The 18,545-nt window shown below is 37.6% G+C and overlaps 4 protein-coding genes across 7 annotated transcripts; 2 read left to right on the top strand and 2 right to left on the bottom strand.

Annotated features, from left to right (window-relative positions):
• Positions 1-5: 5 nt before the first annotated feature.
• On the top strand, positions 6-1,364 carry LOC122415506 (cyclin-dependent kinase 2-interacting protein-like). Its single transcript, XM_043427642.1, has 4 exons — positions 6-202; positions 297-520; positions 609-717; positions 798-1,364. Exons 1-4 carry the CDS (start codon positions 178-180, stop codon positions 992-994), a joined length of 555 nt encoding a protein of 184 aa, XP_043283577.1. The 5' UTR covers positions 6-177; the 3' UTR covers positions 995-1,364.
• Positions 1,339-8,739, bottom strand: LOC122415503 (uncharacterized). Its single transcript, XM_043427635.1, has 3 exons — positions 6,592-8,739; positions 6,216-6,378; positions 1,339-5,952 (listed from the first exon to the last, which is right to left on the bottom strand). The coding sequence occupies exons 1-3, from the start codon at positions 8,523-8,525 to the stop codon at positions 4,018-4,020; spliced, it is 4,032 nt and encodes a 1,343-aa protein (XP_043283570.1). The 5' UTR covers positions 8,526-8,739; the 3' UTR covers positions 1,339-4,017.
• A 224-nt stretch (positions 8,740-8,963) lies between these two features.
• galla-2 (MIP18 family protein galla-2) lies at positions 8,964-9,994 on the top strand. Its single transcript, XM_043427643.1, has 3 exons — positions 8,964-9,366; positions 9,478-9,557; positions 9,643-9,994. The coding sequence occupies exons 1-3, from the start codon at positions 9,240-9,242 to the stop codon at positions 9,910-9,912; spliced, it is 477 nt and encodes a 158-aa protein (XP_043283578.1). The 5' UTR covers positions 8,964-9,239; the 3' UTR covers positions 9,913-9,994.
• Positions 9,995-10,290: 296 nt separating this feature from the next.
• Positions 10,291-14,386, bottom strand: OXA1L (OXA1L mitochondrial inner membrane protein). Of its 4 annotated transcripts, XM_043427636.1 has the most exons (15): positions 14,141-14,386; positions 13,814-14,048; positions 13,515-13,553; positions 13,393-13,440; positions 13,277-13,315; positions 13,161-13,202; positions 12,982-13,020; positions 12,868-12,900; positions 12,744-12,782; positions 12,273-12,434; positions 11,791-11,934; positions 11,573-11,658; positions 11,242-11,508; positions 10,782-10,944; positions 10,291-10,638 (listed from the first exon to the last, which is right to left on the bottom strand). In XM_043427636.1, exons 1-15 carry the CDS (start codon positions 14,204-14,206, stop codon positions 10,478-10,480), a joined length of 1,563 nt encoding a protein of 520 aa, XP_043283571.1. In that variant the 5' UTR covers positions 14,207-14,386; the 3' UTR covers positions 10,291-10,477. The 4 variants fall into 4 exon arrangements, with proteins under 4 accessions (XP_043283571.1, XP_043283574.1, XP_043283573.1 ...); XM_043427639.1 differs by lacking the exon at positions 13,161-13,202; XM_043427638.1 differs by lacking the exon at positions 13,515-13,553.
• Between the last annotated feature and the right edge of the window lie 4,159 nt (positions 14,387-18,545).

Raw genomic sequence — 18,545 nt, 5'->3', positions numbered from 1 at the left:
GTATTTGAGGTTATGTTGAACAAACACAGTAAACACACCGCTTCCTCATGACACTGTTAGAAGTTTTGGATGTTCTGATATTTCGACAAATGAATCTATTCGTTTATTTTTTCCTTTAAATTCCAAAATTGCGAAGATATTCAATCCTCCAGGATTGCAGTTATTTTGCGCCGGAAAATGGCTCAGTTTTCGCCGATTGCCAGTAAGAAAAGTTCATGAAAATAACGAAAACATGAAAAGAAGATTCGAAGTGAAAAATCGAGTGAATCTTTATTGAAAATGGAAAACAATTGCAGAATCTCCGGTGACGAAAGGATCGCAACACAAAAATTTGACAGGTAATCCTAGAATTGTGAGAGATTTGGCAGCAACGATACACTCGAGTGTTCAACAATGGAACAACATTCACCTACACGGGCTGTCAGTTTTGAAAAATATAACGCAAATTAAAAACGACGAAACTTTTCCTGACGGCCTGCAAGACCTGTGCGATGATTTATCGAGGGATTGTGATAAATTGGTAAAAAAAATCGATTCACGTCTGTTTAATGAAACATTGAAACGAGTACTTCCTACATTTGCTCAAAATTCTTGAATTTTTCCATAAGGACGAAGTTGTCTGCAATTTGAAGCAATCGGCCGTTCAAATGAGCGCTGTGAAATCGTTGCAGAAAGGGAATGGCATAATATTTCAAACTTGGCCTGTCGAACGCTTCGGTAAGACTGGGTGTGCAGCAATGAAAAAAAAATGAATTTATCGAAAAACTAAAACGAATGGAAAAAAAATGCGATTTTAGCACAAACTGCAGAATTAATTTACGAAGCGTACAGGAACGAGGTGGAAATAAGACGTAAAATTTTGGAAAATGTTGCTCACGATCATCGCGATTCCTGGAAAATGTTGCACCTTGCAGCTTGGGTTCATCAAATAAGAATACACGATGATGTAACGATGGCTCTGGAATCCATGCTGTTAGAAACTGGCCATAGATAATTGTTTCTTTAGAATAAAAATTGTACTGAAAAATGAGTTGAACGATTTTCTGAAAACATCGGGTTTCATTGAGAATTTTTCCATTATTTTTAAATTTTCTCGGAAAAATTGAACAAAAAAAAAATATTTTCGGATTATTTTACATTTTTTCTTGTCAGTGAAAGTCATTCATCAGTGGATTTGGAGGCATTGATATAATCGCTTTAACACAGAGAAAAAATTTTGATGAAAAACGATTTTTTCTTTACCATCGTGTTCCTGTAAAATGTAAATAAAACTGTCAATTTTTTTTCTGTGCGACAGGCTTCTCGCGACCTCTATTGAAAGAAAACTGTGACAAATAAAACGTTTTTATATTTTTTATTATAAATTTCTTCAATTTTTTTTTCACTCCGTTCTTACGTTACCAGAGGATATAATTTTTCGATAATTAAGCAAAAACTATTCTACGCGGTGGGGAGCAACCGATGCAACGTTGGAATAAACATAATTTTTTTATTATTTTTGAGCGCGTATTTTTCTCGTCTAATTATCAGGTGAAATCGCTTTGGAAGCACTGCTCCTTGTCAATTATTCATACAAAAAATTCGTGGAATAATAAAAAAAAATGTATTGCCATATTTACACACGAATAAAGGTCTATTCCCGTAAATGCTTGATTCTGTAGACAGAATCGAGGTTGCAAATATTGTTTTTTTTTTTTTTTTTTTTTTTCATTTTCCCATTTAAGTCTCCACAAACTCCATTTCGTATCAATTAATAAGAATGTGCCGTTACATCTTTCGAAAACTCTATACGAATTTTGAATTTCTTCGTGACGTCTGCACTCGCGTGGATCAAGATATGAATTTAGGAATTTTATTGACTCGATTCATTTTTTCCCTTTCGATTAATCGTTTTGTTGCCTTTTACCAATTTTCTATTTCAAATTTGCCAAATGTTTTTAAGGTTATCCTAGGTGCCAGTAAATTATACGAAAGGTTGCCGGTAAGTGTTGAATTATTTAATTTTCTAATGAAACGTCCAATCATTCGACGCTTCGATTTTGTTATTTCAATTATTTAACACTCGTGTATTTGACACTTGAGAACTGAAATACCTCGATAATCGAACGCTTTTGTCTCGTTGAGGTATACACTTGAAAATGATACATTTTTCGAGCCTCTTCATAAATTACTTTAAACTTGGCAACAGCTCTTAAACGCTCGGTTATTCGAGCCCCGCGTAACCTTCGTCATACCGCTTTTGAGTAGTGTGAAGGCTTCGCGAGTTTCGACCTTGACAAATATCCTGCTAAATAGGCCTTTGGAAATCGTTGAGCCCATTAGATGTCTCGTGCAATTTTTCAAAATCGTTACGTCAGAGCTCGTTCGATTAATTAGACATTTTTCTATTTTTCAGCTCTTAAGATAGATTTTATTAAGCCTTTTACGTTCGAAATAAGTATCACAATTATTCTAAACAATAAATTTATAAATAATGAAATATCACTGAAAAGTAAGTGCCCGAAGTTTCATTTCATGGATAAAAGTGAGGAAAAAAATGTTCGTGTCAGATGAAATGGTCACTGAGCCTTAAGGTCGATTTTTCCACGTGGGAGTCTCAATATTTTCGACAGAAAACAAAACAATTTTGCAAAAACTACTGCTTCAAAAGTTGGAAAGTCAAAAATTCGATTTGCATGAAAAATTTTGCTTTCACGGTTATGAGAAATGTCATAAAGTTACGTAAACAAAAAAGAAAAATTCTATTAAAAAATGAGCGTTTTACAACGATAGAAAAAATATGGAAAGTTTTTTTTTGGTCGTGTGAAAAAAACGAAAATGGGAACGAGCTCTGACGAAATTGACGGATTCTAACATTGATATTTAAATTCTAAGTTCTTTTGGGTCAAAGTAATATTCAACGTTCAGAAGAACGAAAACGTATTTAACGATAAAACAGTCATTGAAAACAAAAGAAATTGCCATTTTACGTATTACACAATTTACATGTTTTTTTCGGATTGTTATAGCCGCCGTTATAAGTTGGCTCGAACCGTTCTATGATCTAGTCTTAAAAAATACTTCTTTCTAATTGGAATTAAGATAAATGTACTTTAAACGTATGCTGTACACAGTTATTATCTTATTTTTTCGTATTATTTACAGAAATAACTTAATTTTCCGTCCTCCCTATCGCTTTTTTTACGTTCACACAATAAAAAAAAAAAATCTAACAATTTCATACTAATCAATACATAAGAGATCCCAAGAGTAACATTGGAATTTTTCATTTCCAACACTCGCAGACTAGCGTACTTGAATTGTTTTTTTTCTTCTTACTGTTTGTTTTTTTTACAACTTGCACAAATTCTATATATTCTGAAGCGATACAACGATCGAATCAATCGTCATAGCTGGCCGATTTAAAAGAATTGATCAAAAAAAATCATTCGTCCCAGTTGTGTGTGTGTGTGTGTGTGTGTGTGTGTGTGTTCTAAGAAAAATAATCTGCTCTGCTCCAACTTGGCAAAATTCATCGTCAAGACTGAGCTTTTCATCATCAGCCTTTTACAAGAGTTATGCGAGGAAGTTATATTTTACAAAAGTGTAGAAAAATTCATGAGGAAAAGAGAAAAATATAAGGAAAATGGAGTTGCCCGTCTTAATTTGCACTTCCAGTGTAAAATAGATGGGAAAGTATGCGACTCCTTAAAAGATTCTTGGCGTTATGTCAGGAAATAAAAGAGCAATTAATCGATAGATTATCGTGGTATGGAAAGTGAGTGCGTTCGAATGCAACGAATGTTTATTCATTCATTCACCAAGTTCTCGACAATGATAAAAAGAAAAAGGTTGGGAAGAGTGGAAAACTTGATAAAATGGAAATTCGCTGCACTCTAACAATACACTGATTCTTATATTGTGGATAATTAAAGTATGGATGATGATAGGGATGACGAATTCGGAGGAAATGCTGAATTTTTCTGTTCCCATTTGTATAAAAATATGAGTGAAATAATATAGTTTTTCATACGGTAATCAACTCCTGGTATTTCTGTTAAACTCTTCGCTCAACGCTTCAAAATCAAGATCAGCATCCAAATTAGCACCGTTTGTGATTAAATTGCTGTCAAGAATATTGTCCGGCATGATGTTTTTGAGTCTTTCGGAAACGAGTTCGTCAACGAGATTGGTTTGGTCTACGAGGTGCAACTGTTCCACTAATTTTTCATCCATCATCATGTGCTTGTCCATTACACCGCCGGAAGTCAAAATATCCAAATGCGGTATGTGATCGTAGCCTGTAATTTTGGTAATGTCGAGATTATCGTTGCTACCAAAAATACTGGTGTCGCAAGAATTGCTCATTATTGGAACGGAGTCTTGGAGAATGGGGAGAGCGTCTGGAATTTTGCAGATCGGGGAATCGACCAACATTTTTTCTTCGCTGACCCCAAGCCTTGATTCTGCAACGTTCTTGACAGAAATCTCGCTCACATTCAGGGGCTCGACTTTGGTGATGAGCTTGTGGAAACCTTTGACAAAGCTCTGGGAACTCGTTTCAAGGTTTTCATAGCTGTTATCAATTTTCTCGTAATTCTGGGAAGTTTCCTTTGCGTAACTACTGACGGCTGTGTTTTCGAGTTTGAAACCCTGCTCCATGGGCTCGAGCTTAATGAAAGCTTGCTGCAACGTGTCGATCGTTGGCAAAGATTGTTTCGTTTGCTCGTAATTTACGTTCAGTTTGTCAAAAACACTTGAGCATCCGGAAAGTTCGAGGCCTTCAGCTAATTTGGTAAAACCATCCTTGAGATTGTTCAATTTTCGATAAGATTGAGATTTCGTTGAGCCGATATCGATTTTTTGGAAGCCTTGATTCTCGGATAATTGATTTTGTATTTCCGGATTTGAAATCAACAATTTCGACATACTGGATGATTTGGTGAGCTCGGGATTCTCGTCGGGACTGTGATTTCTCGGCATTAGAGTCAACGCCATCAAAACTTCGGGGCAATTAGTATTAGCGTGAGAATCGCTTTTTCTGTCGTTCAGAAAGTCGGAAACGCTTAAATCGGAACTTTCGGAAAACCCGCTCGACATCCTCTCCTCAAAGTGTTCCTTGGATTCTTCTGAATTGTGAGTTTTTTGTAGCTTCATTGGAGGCTCTTCGATCGACGTGTTCAACTCATCGAATATTTCTTCCGATTTATTGAAAGCTTCGTTATTAATGCGGTAAAGACCCGGATCGAGGCCCAGTGCGTCGCAGAGAACGTCCTCGTCGAGGTTGACGAGATCGTAATTGTCGCTGTCGATCTCATTCGCCGTACTCAACATCGTGCCCACTTGTTGACGTATTTTGTTCATAAGATTCTTCAGTTCGGTGAGAAAGTTTCTGACGTTGTGATCCGATTTGAGAATCAACAGATCGAACATCGATTGGGCGTTCAGAACTGGTTTTGCTGCGATTTTAACTATTTCGAGATTCTCACAGACGGAAATCGCCTCTTTGAGCTTCGACTGGCGACGTTCCGATTTCGCTTCCGGTGTCACGTAAGCCCAAGGCCCTCGTTTCTTCCCTTTTCTTTTCAGCGGATCTTGCACGATTGCTCTTTTCAATTCAGGATCCGGCGTCGGAGGCGGAAGCTGCTCCGGGCTCCCGTGATCCGGATGCATCTCGAAATGCCTCGCCATACGCGTTCTACCTAAATAAATTTTGTTACACGTCGGACAACGGAAGTGATCGGATATTTTTCGCTTCGGTACTTCGAGTCCGCTCAGTAACTCCTTCGACGTTGGATCGCTCTCCAACTTATCCGCGTTCGTGTTGTAATCGCTGTAACCACCGTCCGAATCGTCCAAATCCGGCTGCATGAAATCCAAGTGGTGAAGGTGCTTGTAATCCCTCACCATGTGACGCGGAGGTCGCGATAGTCTTCCCGACCTCGTTCGCGCTATTACTTTTTTCCGATCATCCTGTAGAGTCGAAACATCGTTAATCCAACGGCATATGAAGACTTGTGTAATAAAAATAGGGATTGATGTTCGGAATGATCTGAATTATTCACTTCATGAGAATTTCGGGACTTGTTACGTCAAGTGTTACAATAATAAATTTTTAATCAAAATTTTGATGAAATATTATGATGGATATAAATGGATTTGAAAAATTTGAAAAACCCAGGTTACAAAACAGTTTCGCCTTCAATTATGCATTTGTTGTGCATCAAAATACAAACCTTTGTATCTTCGTGTTCCTCCTCCAAAGTAGTTGGCATTTTTGGAGCTGGTACTGGTGGCCTTACTGCCGTTTTCTTTGGTCTGCCACGTTTTGCTCCCCTGCCTTTCAATAAGTTGGCTGGATTTCTCATCCGAAGATCAAGCTCTTCGGGAAAAACGACTCTGCAATGAAAATTGATTGTTTACCAAGCTACGAAAGTGACTTATACTCTGATTTTTTTAATTGATTTTTCACGATTCTCCAATTGTACATCAACAAATTTTATTGCAGGACTCCTTTAAAAGATTTTGCAGCATAACAAAACCTTCACGATTGGCCAAAGTTGATTCGATAAGTCAACAAACGAGAAAACAAAGATTATTTTGATTGCAAACCTATAAACGATTCTTTCATTGGGCATGGCAGCCTCTTGACTCCTCTGTTGTAAAACATGTGCAATTTGCTTCAGCTGCGATTGGGTAAGTCTCTGCATACTGTGGAAAGTGTGGCCCTGTTGAACAATTTGAATGGGATTTTCACTGGAGCCGAGGGGTTTGGTAGTGTCCGTTTGTTCAGCGGTTAGGGCAACAGGACTGTGTAGTCCAGCGACTTTGGCCCGTTTGAGGACTCGAGCAGTAGCCAAAGTGGCTTCATTCCTTTTTTCCTTATTGCCATTTTGCAGCAATTTCGTACGTTCTGCTGTATCATTTTGTACACAGTTTGTGGTTTTTTGAACGACACGTGGATTAGGTAAATTATTAGCGATGCTTGTGACAACATTTTGACTGTTCATTAAACTTGGTTTGTTTTTCATATGAGAAACTAACTTTGTCTGTGGTTTGAGGATGGAAATTGGGTTCGAGGGACTCTGAGTAGTGGGACGTAAAATAGAAGCGGAAGTGGTGACGGGTTTAGCATCTTGAGCTTTGAGAATAGAAGCTGTTCTCAGAATTATCGGTGAGTTCGTAGACGTCGTGATTTTAGTTGTATTTGCGGGCACAGTTTTAACAAAAGCTGTTGCTGCATTTCGCAAGAATTGTGCAGGTATCTGTACAGATTTTAGGAATGAACCGCCAATCCCAGGTTTTCCATTCCCATTGATCGTTTGAATTGTTTTTACAATGTTACCCGTTTCCAGATTCGATTTGAGGGCTGGCAACACAAACTGTTGGTTGTTACCAGTTCGAATGATCCCTGGTGTCATTTTCAAACCTCCCACAATAGGAAGACTGGGATTACCAATTCTTTGAACCGACCTTGTAACGCCACTGGTATTTCCATTACTTGTGCTAATATTCTGATTAGAAAAGTCACAGGAAGTTGTCAAAACTTGTGAAGCATTCAGCAACTGAGTCGATATTGTTCCTCCGTTGATTAATTGCGTTGTTATAGGAGTGGCATTGATCAAACGTGGGGCAATTGTATTCAAAAGCGTTCCTTTCGGCAATAAGATTGAATTTTGACTGGTGATATTGCCATTCTGAGTGTTTTGGTGCAAACCATTAGCAGCGTTTGTATGAATGGTATTGATTTTACTAGTGCCAGGTAAAATTCGAACAGTTTTGGCATTTTTCAAGAGAGTTTGAGTTGGTTTGACAATAAATTGAGAGGATGGCAAAATTATGGGTAATCTTTGTAAAATTTGAGCCTGTGAATCGCGCAAATCAGTTTTTTGATAATTTTGGGAAGTTTCTTGAGGAAAACGAATTTCTTCACTGCGATTCGGAGGTCCTGCAGGTTTGAGGGAATTTTGGGTAGTTAAGTAAATTTTCTGAGGTTCATCTCCTTCGGTAAGTTGTTCAAGCAATTGACGACGAGCAGAATCGTTGTTTTGTGAGAGATCAAGATCGTTCATAGATATGGTTTCGTTATCATGATTGTTTGCTAATGATTGAATGGACGATTTATCGTCCGTCCATTCGAAATCTGAACATTCGACCTTAATGTGTTGATTGTCATTTTGGAAATGAAGATTTTCCAATGGTACGCTGGTACACGATGGATTTTGTGAATTTTCGAGGTTCGTCGTTCTTGTTATTTCATCGAGTAATGTGTTTTCCTCAGTTTCGTAGGTTATGTCGTGGTTCCTATCGTCCACGGTATCAACTTCAAAAGTTAACCTCAAAGCTGATGCTTGCGCTTGCGTTAAATGTATCGTCGGCGAGTCCTCACCGTCACCTTGCAAAAATGCAACAAACTCATTCTCTTGATCGTCTTCATCCACTACCTCCTGGAATGCTTGACGAAGAAGATCCGAAGTTCCACACGAGACCGACGAACCGTTTGTAAACACTGTCGTGTTCGCTATATCCGCCATATCGCCGACCATCAAACACGAGTCTATTTGGAAACACTTATTTATTCAGCCACTTTTATCCACCTTACGATCACTCCAACTCTATCGATTTGATGTGTGTCTAAACCCTTACCACAAATGATACAACTCTAATGTTATTCATTATTTTTATTCGTCTACTTAATATCGATCCCGAGGATTCACGGACGATCAATTCTTGCGTCCACCCCGAGTGTGACGGAGACAGCAAGAGAAGATTAAAAAAAAGATAGAACCTTTCCCGCGAGTTACATTTTACACCATGGTGTGTATCGAACGAGGAGGTGTGCATCAGCCGCGTCAATTTTCGTCACTCAGGTCTTGTTCACATGCAATGCATCGCAGTAAAGACACGTACACAATGACTGCGTTCACGGCGCTCTTATTCCGGTTTTTATAACTGATGAAGCGCTCTTCTTCAATCGAAAGAACCAATCAGAATGAAGATCGAAAAAAGAATAAACGATAATGGAAAACCATTTATTTTCCCATGCTGGATTTTCGTAAGAAGTGAAAAATAAACTCTACTTACAAAATTGCTGAATTTTCTTGTCGTGTTTTTAAAAACCCCGCTAAAAATTGCTCATTGCTTGTGATCAGATCGATCGAAACATCACAGAACTTTATTTGAATGTGTATGCGTTTGTTTACTTCTGCGGTATATTTTTATGTTATCTCGGTTTTCACCGTTTTCACTATTCTGTCATAATGGCGATGGGTGAAAATGTCGAAAACTTGAATCCGAAATTGTATCAAAAAATCGACGATAGAGACATAACAGCAGACGATGAAAACGAGAATGTTGTGGATGAGTTCGATGCCAGAGAAATATTTGGTAAAATATGATTCAAAGGAATTTCAATTAAAAATTCGTAAAGTACTTTTATTTTGGTTATGTCAACATAAAAGTTGTCGTTTTAATTTAATTCATCTCTGTTGTATTTAGATCTTATCAGAAACATTAACGATCCCGAACATCCATTGACTCTCGAAGAACTTCATGTTGTTGAACAGAGCCTCATCGAAGTAAGTTGGAATTTTTAAGGAAGAAAGATGAAGTCAGTAGCAATCTCCATGTTGAACTACCTAATTAATTTATATAACATTTCAGGTTGACAACAAAAAGAACACGGTTCAAATTAGGTTCACACCAACAATACCGCACTGCAGCATGGCCACACTAATTGGTCTTTCCATAAGAGTTCAATTATTGCGGGCTTTGCCAAAAAGATTCAAAGTCCAAGTTTCCATAACACCAGGAACTCACAATGCAGAACACGCAGTGAATAAACAATTGGCTGATAAGGAAAGAGTTGCTGCCGCTACAGAAAATAGTCATCTGATCGGCGTTATAAATCAGTGTGTGAGCATCAAAGGGTGAAATGGAATAGTTTATATTTTGAGGAATTGTGTAAATAAAGTGTAAATGAAGAAATACTGCAAAGAGAGTTCGCAATACTACAGACCAAAAGCCTACATTTATTTATTTCCCTTAAATTTTTCCTGAATAAACATTATTTTTACTAAAAAAAAATATTTGAGAATGATGGACACATTGTGCGGCATCTTTCCTCATACTTTCAGCTTCAGAAAAGATTCTTTTGCCTTTTGTTTGAAATCAATTACATCTGTTATTAAAAAATAAATAAAAATTCAAGCAACGTTGCTTAGAGTTACAGCATGTTAAAAATGATGAACAATAACAGCAAAGTTTATAAAAAAAACGTAATCAGCAGAACGGAATTGAAGAGCAAACATGTTGGTTTTAAAGCTATTTTTAATTTTTCCAAATCTCACATTCGCCTATAACATATCACTGGAGAAAAGCGATAGAGGATCGATGGAGAGAGATTTTCAAACTGCCAGATTCATTTTGGTCTCTTATTTTTCTATCGTCTATAATTTCGTGTATTTACAAAATCAAAAACGGTGCTGGAAAAAACTAATTATCTCTTCTTTGCTTGAACGGCATCGGATCGATGAAATTGCTTTGTAGGATCGTATGAAAAGGTTTGCTGAACTGGACCTCTTCCTGCCCTATGAAACTGTACTTCATCTGCGACGTATCTCGCTCTCATTTCCCGGGTTGTTCTGATGTTTGACATGGCTGGAAACAGAAATATTGTAATTTTTTTGCATTGTAATAAATATTATTTTTTTTCAGATTTTTGTTTGGCCAGAACAGTCTAGTCGATAATGTTCAAGACATTGTTAAAGAATTTGTTTTTTTTTTTTTAAGTATATACTAACAGGTTTTAGCACTCTCAACAAAACCCTTCTTCTGGACTTGTTTGTTCTGCGGATGTTTTACGATGGCTGGAATATTGAAAAATGTGCGAACTTTGGGTATCTTCAGAAGACCGACTTGAATGAGCGAGAAGAAATTTGACGAGCACCAGTAGCATAGAATGGCCTGAAATAAAGGAAATGAAATTTCAATGGAATTATTGATTACAGCACGTTTGAACACTGTAACAGGAAAATCTGATAGAAGTTTCGCAGATGTTAAAAACATAAAATACCTCAAAAAACATTCAATTCTAAGGTGATTAAACAGGGTTTATGGAGTCAAATATGTTTTTTTCTCGATTTAACTAGCAAGATCATAACTATGCAAGCAAAGTATACAAGAAAATTATTTGGATTGAGACAACCGTAGCAAATCTTTCATCATGTTCTACGAAATGTATAAATTTACTTTTTTACGTACCGCAGGGAAGTTTAAAGTGAAAGGAAGGAACACGAAAGGCATAGCTCGAAGAACGTATCGCATCATTCCAAGGGATTGGGGATTAGTGCCATCTGTTCCAAGCTCGATAGTTGCTGAGAGAGTGAGGGTTGTGAGAATAGGCAATAGGTAGTACGGATCGGCACAGGTGAGGTCGGTGAACCACCAAAGTCCTCCTTGTGCCATACTTTCAACCGGTAAATTAGCCATTTGTCTGATTCCGAAGAAAACGGAGATAAAAATAGGAGCCTGAAAACAGAATGAATGTAGAATTGAGTAGGGGAACTCACGTCCTTCCATGTTGTGAACTTACCTGACAGAGTGGCACAATCAAACCTTTGGCAGGATTGCAATTTTTCCCTTTCATGAATTTCATCAACTCTTGTGCTTTTCTAGCCGCTGTAATATACGAAAAAAATCAGATCAGAATACAAAAATCAGGATACAATTTTTTATTTCATATCCATTTCAACGTGATTGTTGATGAATTTTTGATAAATATAACTTTGTAAAAATAACGAAAATACGGACCTCCCAACTGATCACCTTCTAGTCGCGCATCTGTCATTTCTGCTTGTATGCGCGCTAATTCCGGCATATTGTTTGATAATGCAGCATTGTTCTTTTGGGCAAATATAACCAGAGGAAAAAGTGCAAGCCTCAGGGCTAGTGTACCTGAAAACGCACATCATTTTCGTTCAATTATTCAAAATTCTAAACGTTCTATCGTTCATTTTAGTTTTTTTTTCGCTATTGCATTTTGAGGGTGAATTGATTGTTCTACCAAAGTCGCATAAATTTAAAATTACACTATCAATTCGTGCACGGATTCATAAATCAGTTAGACGAATTAGCAGTGTATTTGTATAAGATTATGTCTGTCCACTTAAAAGAGTTCACTTATTTGAGATTCATTTTATCGACCGTTACAGCCAACCGTTTAATCTCCAGCACTCATCCGTTCAGTTTGAAGCAGTCAATTTACTTTTAAAATAAATAATTGATAAATATACCGATCATTATGGATTCCCACCAAGGTAAGCCGCATGATATGTGCAGCCATTCCAAGCTTTGTTGAACTATTCCTGATGGCCACCAGCTGCCTAGCCCAAGAGATACGAGAGATGGTTCCCCAACATATGATATTGCTTCCACTACCGGGGGCACAGGTGCATCTACTCATAAATGATTTTGAAATAATTTAGTAATTATAGTAGCAAATATTGTTGATCATAGATGTGATGTGGACTCTGAATTGAATTGCATGGAAAATATTTTAAAATTGATACTATAATGAATGAAAATTTGTTCTCTTCTCGTTTGACTAATTGATATGTAGATTTTTCATATCCTATTTAATTCTTTATCCATTATTTATACAGCCTTTCTTCTAATGGAAAGTCTAAGAATATCGGAAGCTTTTCTCTTAGTGAAATTTTGTGTGTTGGCTTTGTTTGGAATTGAACTTCTAATCGTTGACTCACCCGGTAGATCAAGGAATGATTGTGGAGTTGAGGCTCCAGCTTTTGTCATAAAAATTTATACGCCGTTAGTCGTTACCAAATACTTCAAAATTGTGCACTGACAAGAAGACTGACTTTGACTCACTTGGTACGTTGCTGATTACATCCAAAGTAGTGGCTTACCGGATTAAATTTAGCAATCATTAATCATAGTAAAACGCTATAAAGTTTAGTGTGTTTTGACAAATTGTAAACTCACTTGGTAAAGTCTCAATAGAATTTGTCATGGGCTCTTCAGCTTTCGAAAGGAAAATTCATGGGATTATTGGTTTTTTCAAGTAATCGTTAAAATGTTGATTAATTTTTTACTGGGCCAGTTAATTGTTTATTAATTTGAATTGAATGAGATATCAGAATATCTTGAAAAATTTTGCTCACCAGATAAAGTGTCATCCGCTAGATTTTGCTCAACTGATTCAGCTTTTTAATAAAAATTTTATGTATTGTTAGCTGTAGTAACGAGAGGCCCAAATACTGAAAATCTTTCAGCTCACCTGATATGTTATCAATCGTTGCCGGCATAATTGTTTCAGCTTTTTAGAAGAAATTTTAGGGGTTTTAAATTATTTGAATTTTTTGCTGTCACAATATTGACAAAGTTATGACTCACTTGTTACATTGTTGACATTGTTGAATGATTGTGTCATCGGGGATTCAGCTTGTTAAATTAAATTTTACAGGTTATCAGCAGTTTAAACAAACAATGTAATTGACAACAAATATTTGACTCACCTGGCACATCATTAAAGGAAATTGATACCACATTGTCAGCTTGTGTGAGGAAATTTTCAGATTATACGCTTAATTGAATATAGAATTTTAACCTCATTGGAATTTGCATTGTTGGAATACGAAAGAATTCCATTGTTACATAGAAAATATCTGTTTTTGTTAGATTTCAAAGCTCTCAAATAACTTACAGTTTTTTAATGAAAATTTTGTATAATACTAAAAAAAAATCGTAGATTTTGGGTGTCAAGACTGCAAATTTTTCATAGTATATTTTGGAGTATCATAAATAAGTATGTTACCTGGTATATTTTCGATTAATTTCGATGTTAGACCATCAGCGACGGCTGAGGTGGAAACGTTGTTGGTTGTTGACGAAATAGCTTCATTGGTGACTTTAGCGGTGCTGGAATACCTCTTTGTACAGGTTCCCAAAACAGGAGTGTATTTTGATAGTTTGACTGAAGAATTGCATTTAATTCCGACATTTCGTATTTGACACGTGATGTGCATATGTCTGAGCAGGATTCTCTGCGACTTTGAGGAAGAAAAAAATATTTGTAGTGAATTCCTTAATAATTTAAGACCGGCCAACATAACCTCGGATTATAAAAAAAACATAATTTTACCTGCGAGACCGCGTTGACATGCGACAAAGCTTGATGATTAATGCACAACGCAGTTCGCGACAACATTGTGATGTTTTTGTTATTTTCGTTAAGATTTCTAGTCAAGAATTATGCAACAAATTGCCAAAGTTTCGGAAAAAAAGCCTGCTGGTCGCACCACAAAAGCAGAAGATGCAACTCGCTCTTCTTAAAAGCCGGTGGAGGGAGGGGAGTAAGAGAGGAAGAACGACACGAGTGTTTCTATTTCGTGTTGCGCGAAGATAAAAAAGACAAGACGAGCAAAAATTTTTAATGTGAAGTTTGCTCGGTAAATCTGAAATATCGGTGGCACTTTTACATTTCTTCCAGAAATATTTTTATCGAAATTCCTTTCTACCAGAAAACATATCAAAATTCAATTATATCCAAAAAATAATACATTCGTAACATTTATACTATAATCGAATATTCCTATAGAAAACATTTCTATTACATAAATTTTCTATCGTATTACGTCTCTACTCGACTCTACCTCACTTCCGTTGGTAAGGTAGGTTTTCCAGATTAGCAACTTTTATCAAAGAATAAATAAAAAGAAAAATCAGAACGCCATTAATAGAATATAATTTTATTGGATGATAGTAAATTTTTTTTTGGTTCAGTGCATACATTTTTGTGCACTGATAAAATTATGGCAATCGGTCAGTGAGGGAAATTGTGTGATAAATAATTCTGAATAAATATAGGATAATTTGTTCGGTTTGTTTACGTTTATTACGTGTTTATGTTTCACGGTCGTGTTCGAATTGTTTTGGCCGGTGAATTTGCTTCGCGTATAGCGTGGTAGTCGTAGTGGAATGGGGATAGAGGCGTTCGGTCAGTCGTCAGCCAACGGCAGAGTGGGGGGAACGCTCAGCGCTCGCCGCCGGCCTCGTCACGCGTGGAGAGTGGAGAGGGGGAGACTCGGGTCCGAGTGCGGGACAGAGAGCGCAACACATTTCGCTTTCGTTTCGCTCTGCACTCACCGCCCGGCGGGCGTGGCGTGAGGACTAGCGCGGAGCGTGAACGGCCGGTTCGTGTGGTTAACGCAACGCATTATCGTTTGTAGATTCCATAGAAATTGAGAAACCGGAGCATAAAATATGACACGTGGAATTCTACTTTAGTCTTAGTAACTAAAATAATTCTACGATTTAATTTTTTTGAATCGATCGAAGAATTAATGGAATTATGAATAATAAACGGTTAAAAAAATAATAAAAATAAAACTAATGAAAATTGATAATGGTCATAATTATTATAGAAACAGTTCTTTCACTCCCACTCAGGCAAGTGATCGAACGATCACCTAAATTACAAAGCAAAAGATCGAAAAAAAAGTATGATCGTGAGTAAATTGATAAAAGACACAGTGAAATGAGTATCAATTTAATTTATTACAATTGCATGAAAAATAACGATTCGTTCGGTTTTGTCGTTCGTTATGAATGTACAATTTTCGTTCCTTTCATTTCTGAGATTCTCGTTTTTCGACGCAATTAAATGGATAAGTCGATATGGAGTCTTCGCCCTCGACGTTATTGTCGTCACAAAATTAGCTCGTGAATAAATATTTCCAAAATTTTGGCGATTCGAAAATAGTATCGAGGCAAGGGCTAGTAACAGAAACATTTAAGTGACACCTGTAACACAGCTTCGAGAGTCGTGTGTATGCTCGCACGCGCGCGTGTTCGCAAGCGAGCTAAGATGCAACCATGCCCCGAGCAACGCAACGCAAAGCAAAGCACCTAACGCACGGTCCTAAAGCCATGGGGTTGTCGGCAAGCGAAGACGGACAGTCAGTAAATCTACTCCATAGCGGATAGTTTGACACAGTTCCGAGCTCGATACAGTTTCTGTATCACTTTGAAGTCGCGCAGGCAAGATTCCATGCAGATAAGTCGGAGTTGCAAACGCTGCACGCTAAGCAACGCACGCAACGCGTATAACCGCAGCTATGTACAGCATTACGAATAGTTTTTACTAGTCAAATGCTAACGATAGGACGCGAGCAACCGACCACGTGGGCACACACGCGGGCACGCTCGATTCTCTACGAAACGGTGGTACAGGTTGTCACTAAAAATGTTTCGGTTACTCGACATTGGATATTATCCATTTGCGCAAAAACGGTTTCCAGCGGAAGGAAAAATTGTTACTTTGCCGGGGGCTGCTCCACTTTGCCCCAGTCTTCCTTATGTTTCAAAAATAAAATTAGATAACGAGTTTTCATTCTCGCGTCGGTAAAGTTGGATTTGTGGCGGAAAGTCCCAGGTGTGTTCTTGAAAAAGAAGCCAAAAAATTAAAATTTCCGATAACGAATTGATTATTTGTGTTAAGTAGTGAAGTGACATCGAGTTTCAAAGGTAAAGTGATGACAAGTTAAAAAACACGGGAGCACGAAAAGAACATTGGAAGAAAAGTGCGTTGACAACCGTTGAAGATGTGTGGAAAGTTTTTGTGATCGGAACCGTGGAGTAGAATGGTGAAGGAAGCAGGGATGAGAGCAGAGCGAGAAGATCGACGACTGCACCGCTGTAAACGTGAGTAACTAAGCCAACGATTTTTCTCAAAAATATGAGTCCGTCATTTCTGCCAGAAATGTAAATGTGTCGTATTGGTTGCGTTCAGTATGGCTAGTATATTAGTAGGATGAGAATCTGCTGGACCGGCCGAGTTGTGTTGGGTAAAGATTTATTTCTTGAGTCAACCGCTACGAAAAAGCGCCGTGTTACTAATACGGACTTGCAACAAAAATCTTCGTACTTTTTCTGTCCACTATTTTTTATCCATGTTAGAAATCGGTAATTTTTAGTAAAATCTTACATAAAATGTAATTGAAAATAGAAATAATTCACTTAAGATTGATGGTCTAGAAGAATCCATCATAATCGACGATCGATGTAATATCAAACGTGAAATCCTTGTGAGGAAATGTCGCCGACACTCGCCAGAGGGCTCCAGATGTATCGGCAAATGGCACCCAAAGTGCAAAACCGACTAAATCAAAACGCCTCTGAAATATCGAAGGGAAAATCATTTTTTATCGTGTATAAACAAAATTGTTAACAAGTGAATTGTGACAAGTAGATCAATGTCAAATTATCATGAAAAATCATTTTTTTATTCAACGATCAACTCGGGTTAATTGAAGAAAACTGAGTCCGACATTTTTTCGTAGTTCCTCACAAGTGTTCATGGTACAGAGTTTAGTGAAAAGTGTCTTCCTGTTGTCGTTGAGGATTTGATCAGTGATAGAAATAATAACAGGGCAATACTGAAGGACCTGATGTGAACCGAACGTGTGTATAAATCGAGACTACAAAAGGCCCGAACCGTGCGATGCTCGGTCTCGAATTATGGGTCCATTTTACGACCCATAACCCCCAAACACCGAGGCTTCCGCGCTTTTTTTCAATAATGAATATAATTATCGAACCGGGAGAATGGTAGTGACCCGTTTTCGATTCAGCATCATCGTGCTCCAATAAAAAGAGTGAGGATAAAAAAAAATGAAATATTAATAGATGCTATTTCGTTATCGATGTTGGAAATTCATCGAAAAAAGGTTCATTCAAATATGGACGATTCCGAACAATCGAAAATTACGACATTCAACCATATTGAGATGTAACTATAAATAATCCATCAGATTACACTAGTTTTGCTCAGGGTCAGAAATCATCATTTGAGCTAACAAATCGAGTGATACCATTGACTGAATCTTTGTTCGAGCCCCAACGAGTTCCATATTTTTCAGCAAACTTAGAATGACATTCCACCGTTATTACTTTTCATCAATTTTTTTCACGAAATTATCGCGGATAAGAATACGATGAACGGAAAAATAACGGTGAACTGTCAATTTCAGCAATTCTCTCATAATTATTTTCACAAATCGTCACATGAAAAGCTGACGACGTGCACGATTCGCTAGCGGTAATATTGGTCAGATTTTTACCACTGCTACGCAACCAGCTCGACTCTCATTCGTTTTGTTCTTCCTTTTCGTTGATTCTTGCGTCCATTGGCTCTAACAGGATTCGAAATAATTTTTACTCGATGCACCGTTGAAAGAAGGAAGAGTCACGTTATCGAATCTACTGCAATGACATTTCGTTCGAACGCCTCGAAAAGGCCTGCTCCACGGTCATTAAGCCGAGACCCGCTATTAAGGACCCCCCTCGCCCCACCCCCATTTCGCTCTTCCCCTTTCCCCAGTCGCATCCGAATATGTATATACTACAGCACTGTCCTTCTGTGAGAGAAAATAAAGAGATCGGACGCGCTGCCTTTTGTTGATTCCAGTCGATAATACCTGGCTAACGTCGGGGCTTTTTCCTTTCTCGTCTTCTCTCTTGCTTTTTTCTTCTCATCGTTCCTTTGC

The sequence above is a fragment of the Venturia canescens genome, chromosome 9 (genome assembly GCF_019457755.1).
Source record: "Venturia canescens isolate UGA chromosome 9, ASM1945775v1, whole genome shotgun sequence".
Taxonomy (NCBI): domain Eukaryota; kingdom Metazoa; phylum Arthropoda; class Insecta; order Hymenoptera; family Ichneumonidae; genus Venturia; species Venturia canescens.
The sequence above is the reverse complement of the archived record's forward strand: the minus strand, read 5'-3'. Positions and strand labels throughout refer to the sequence as shown.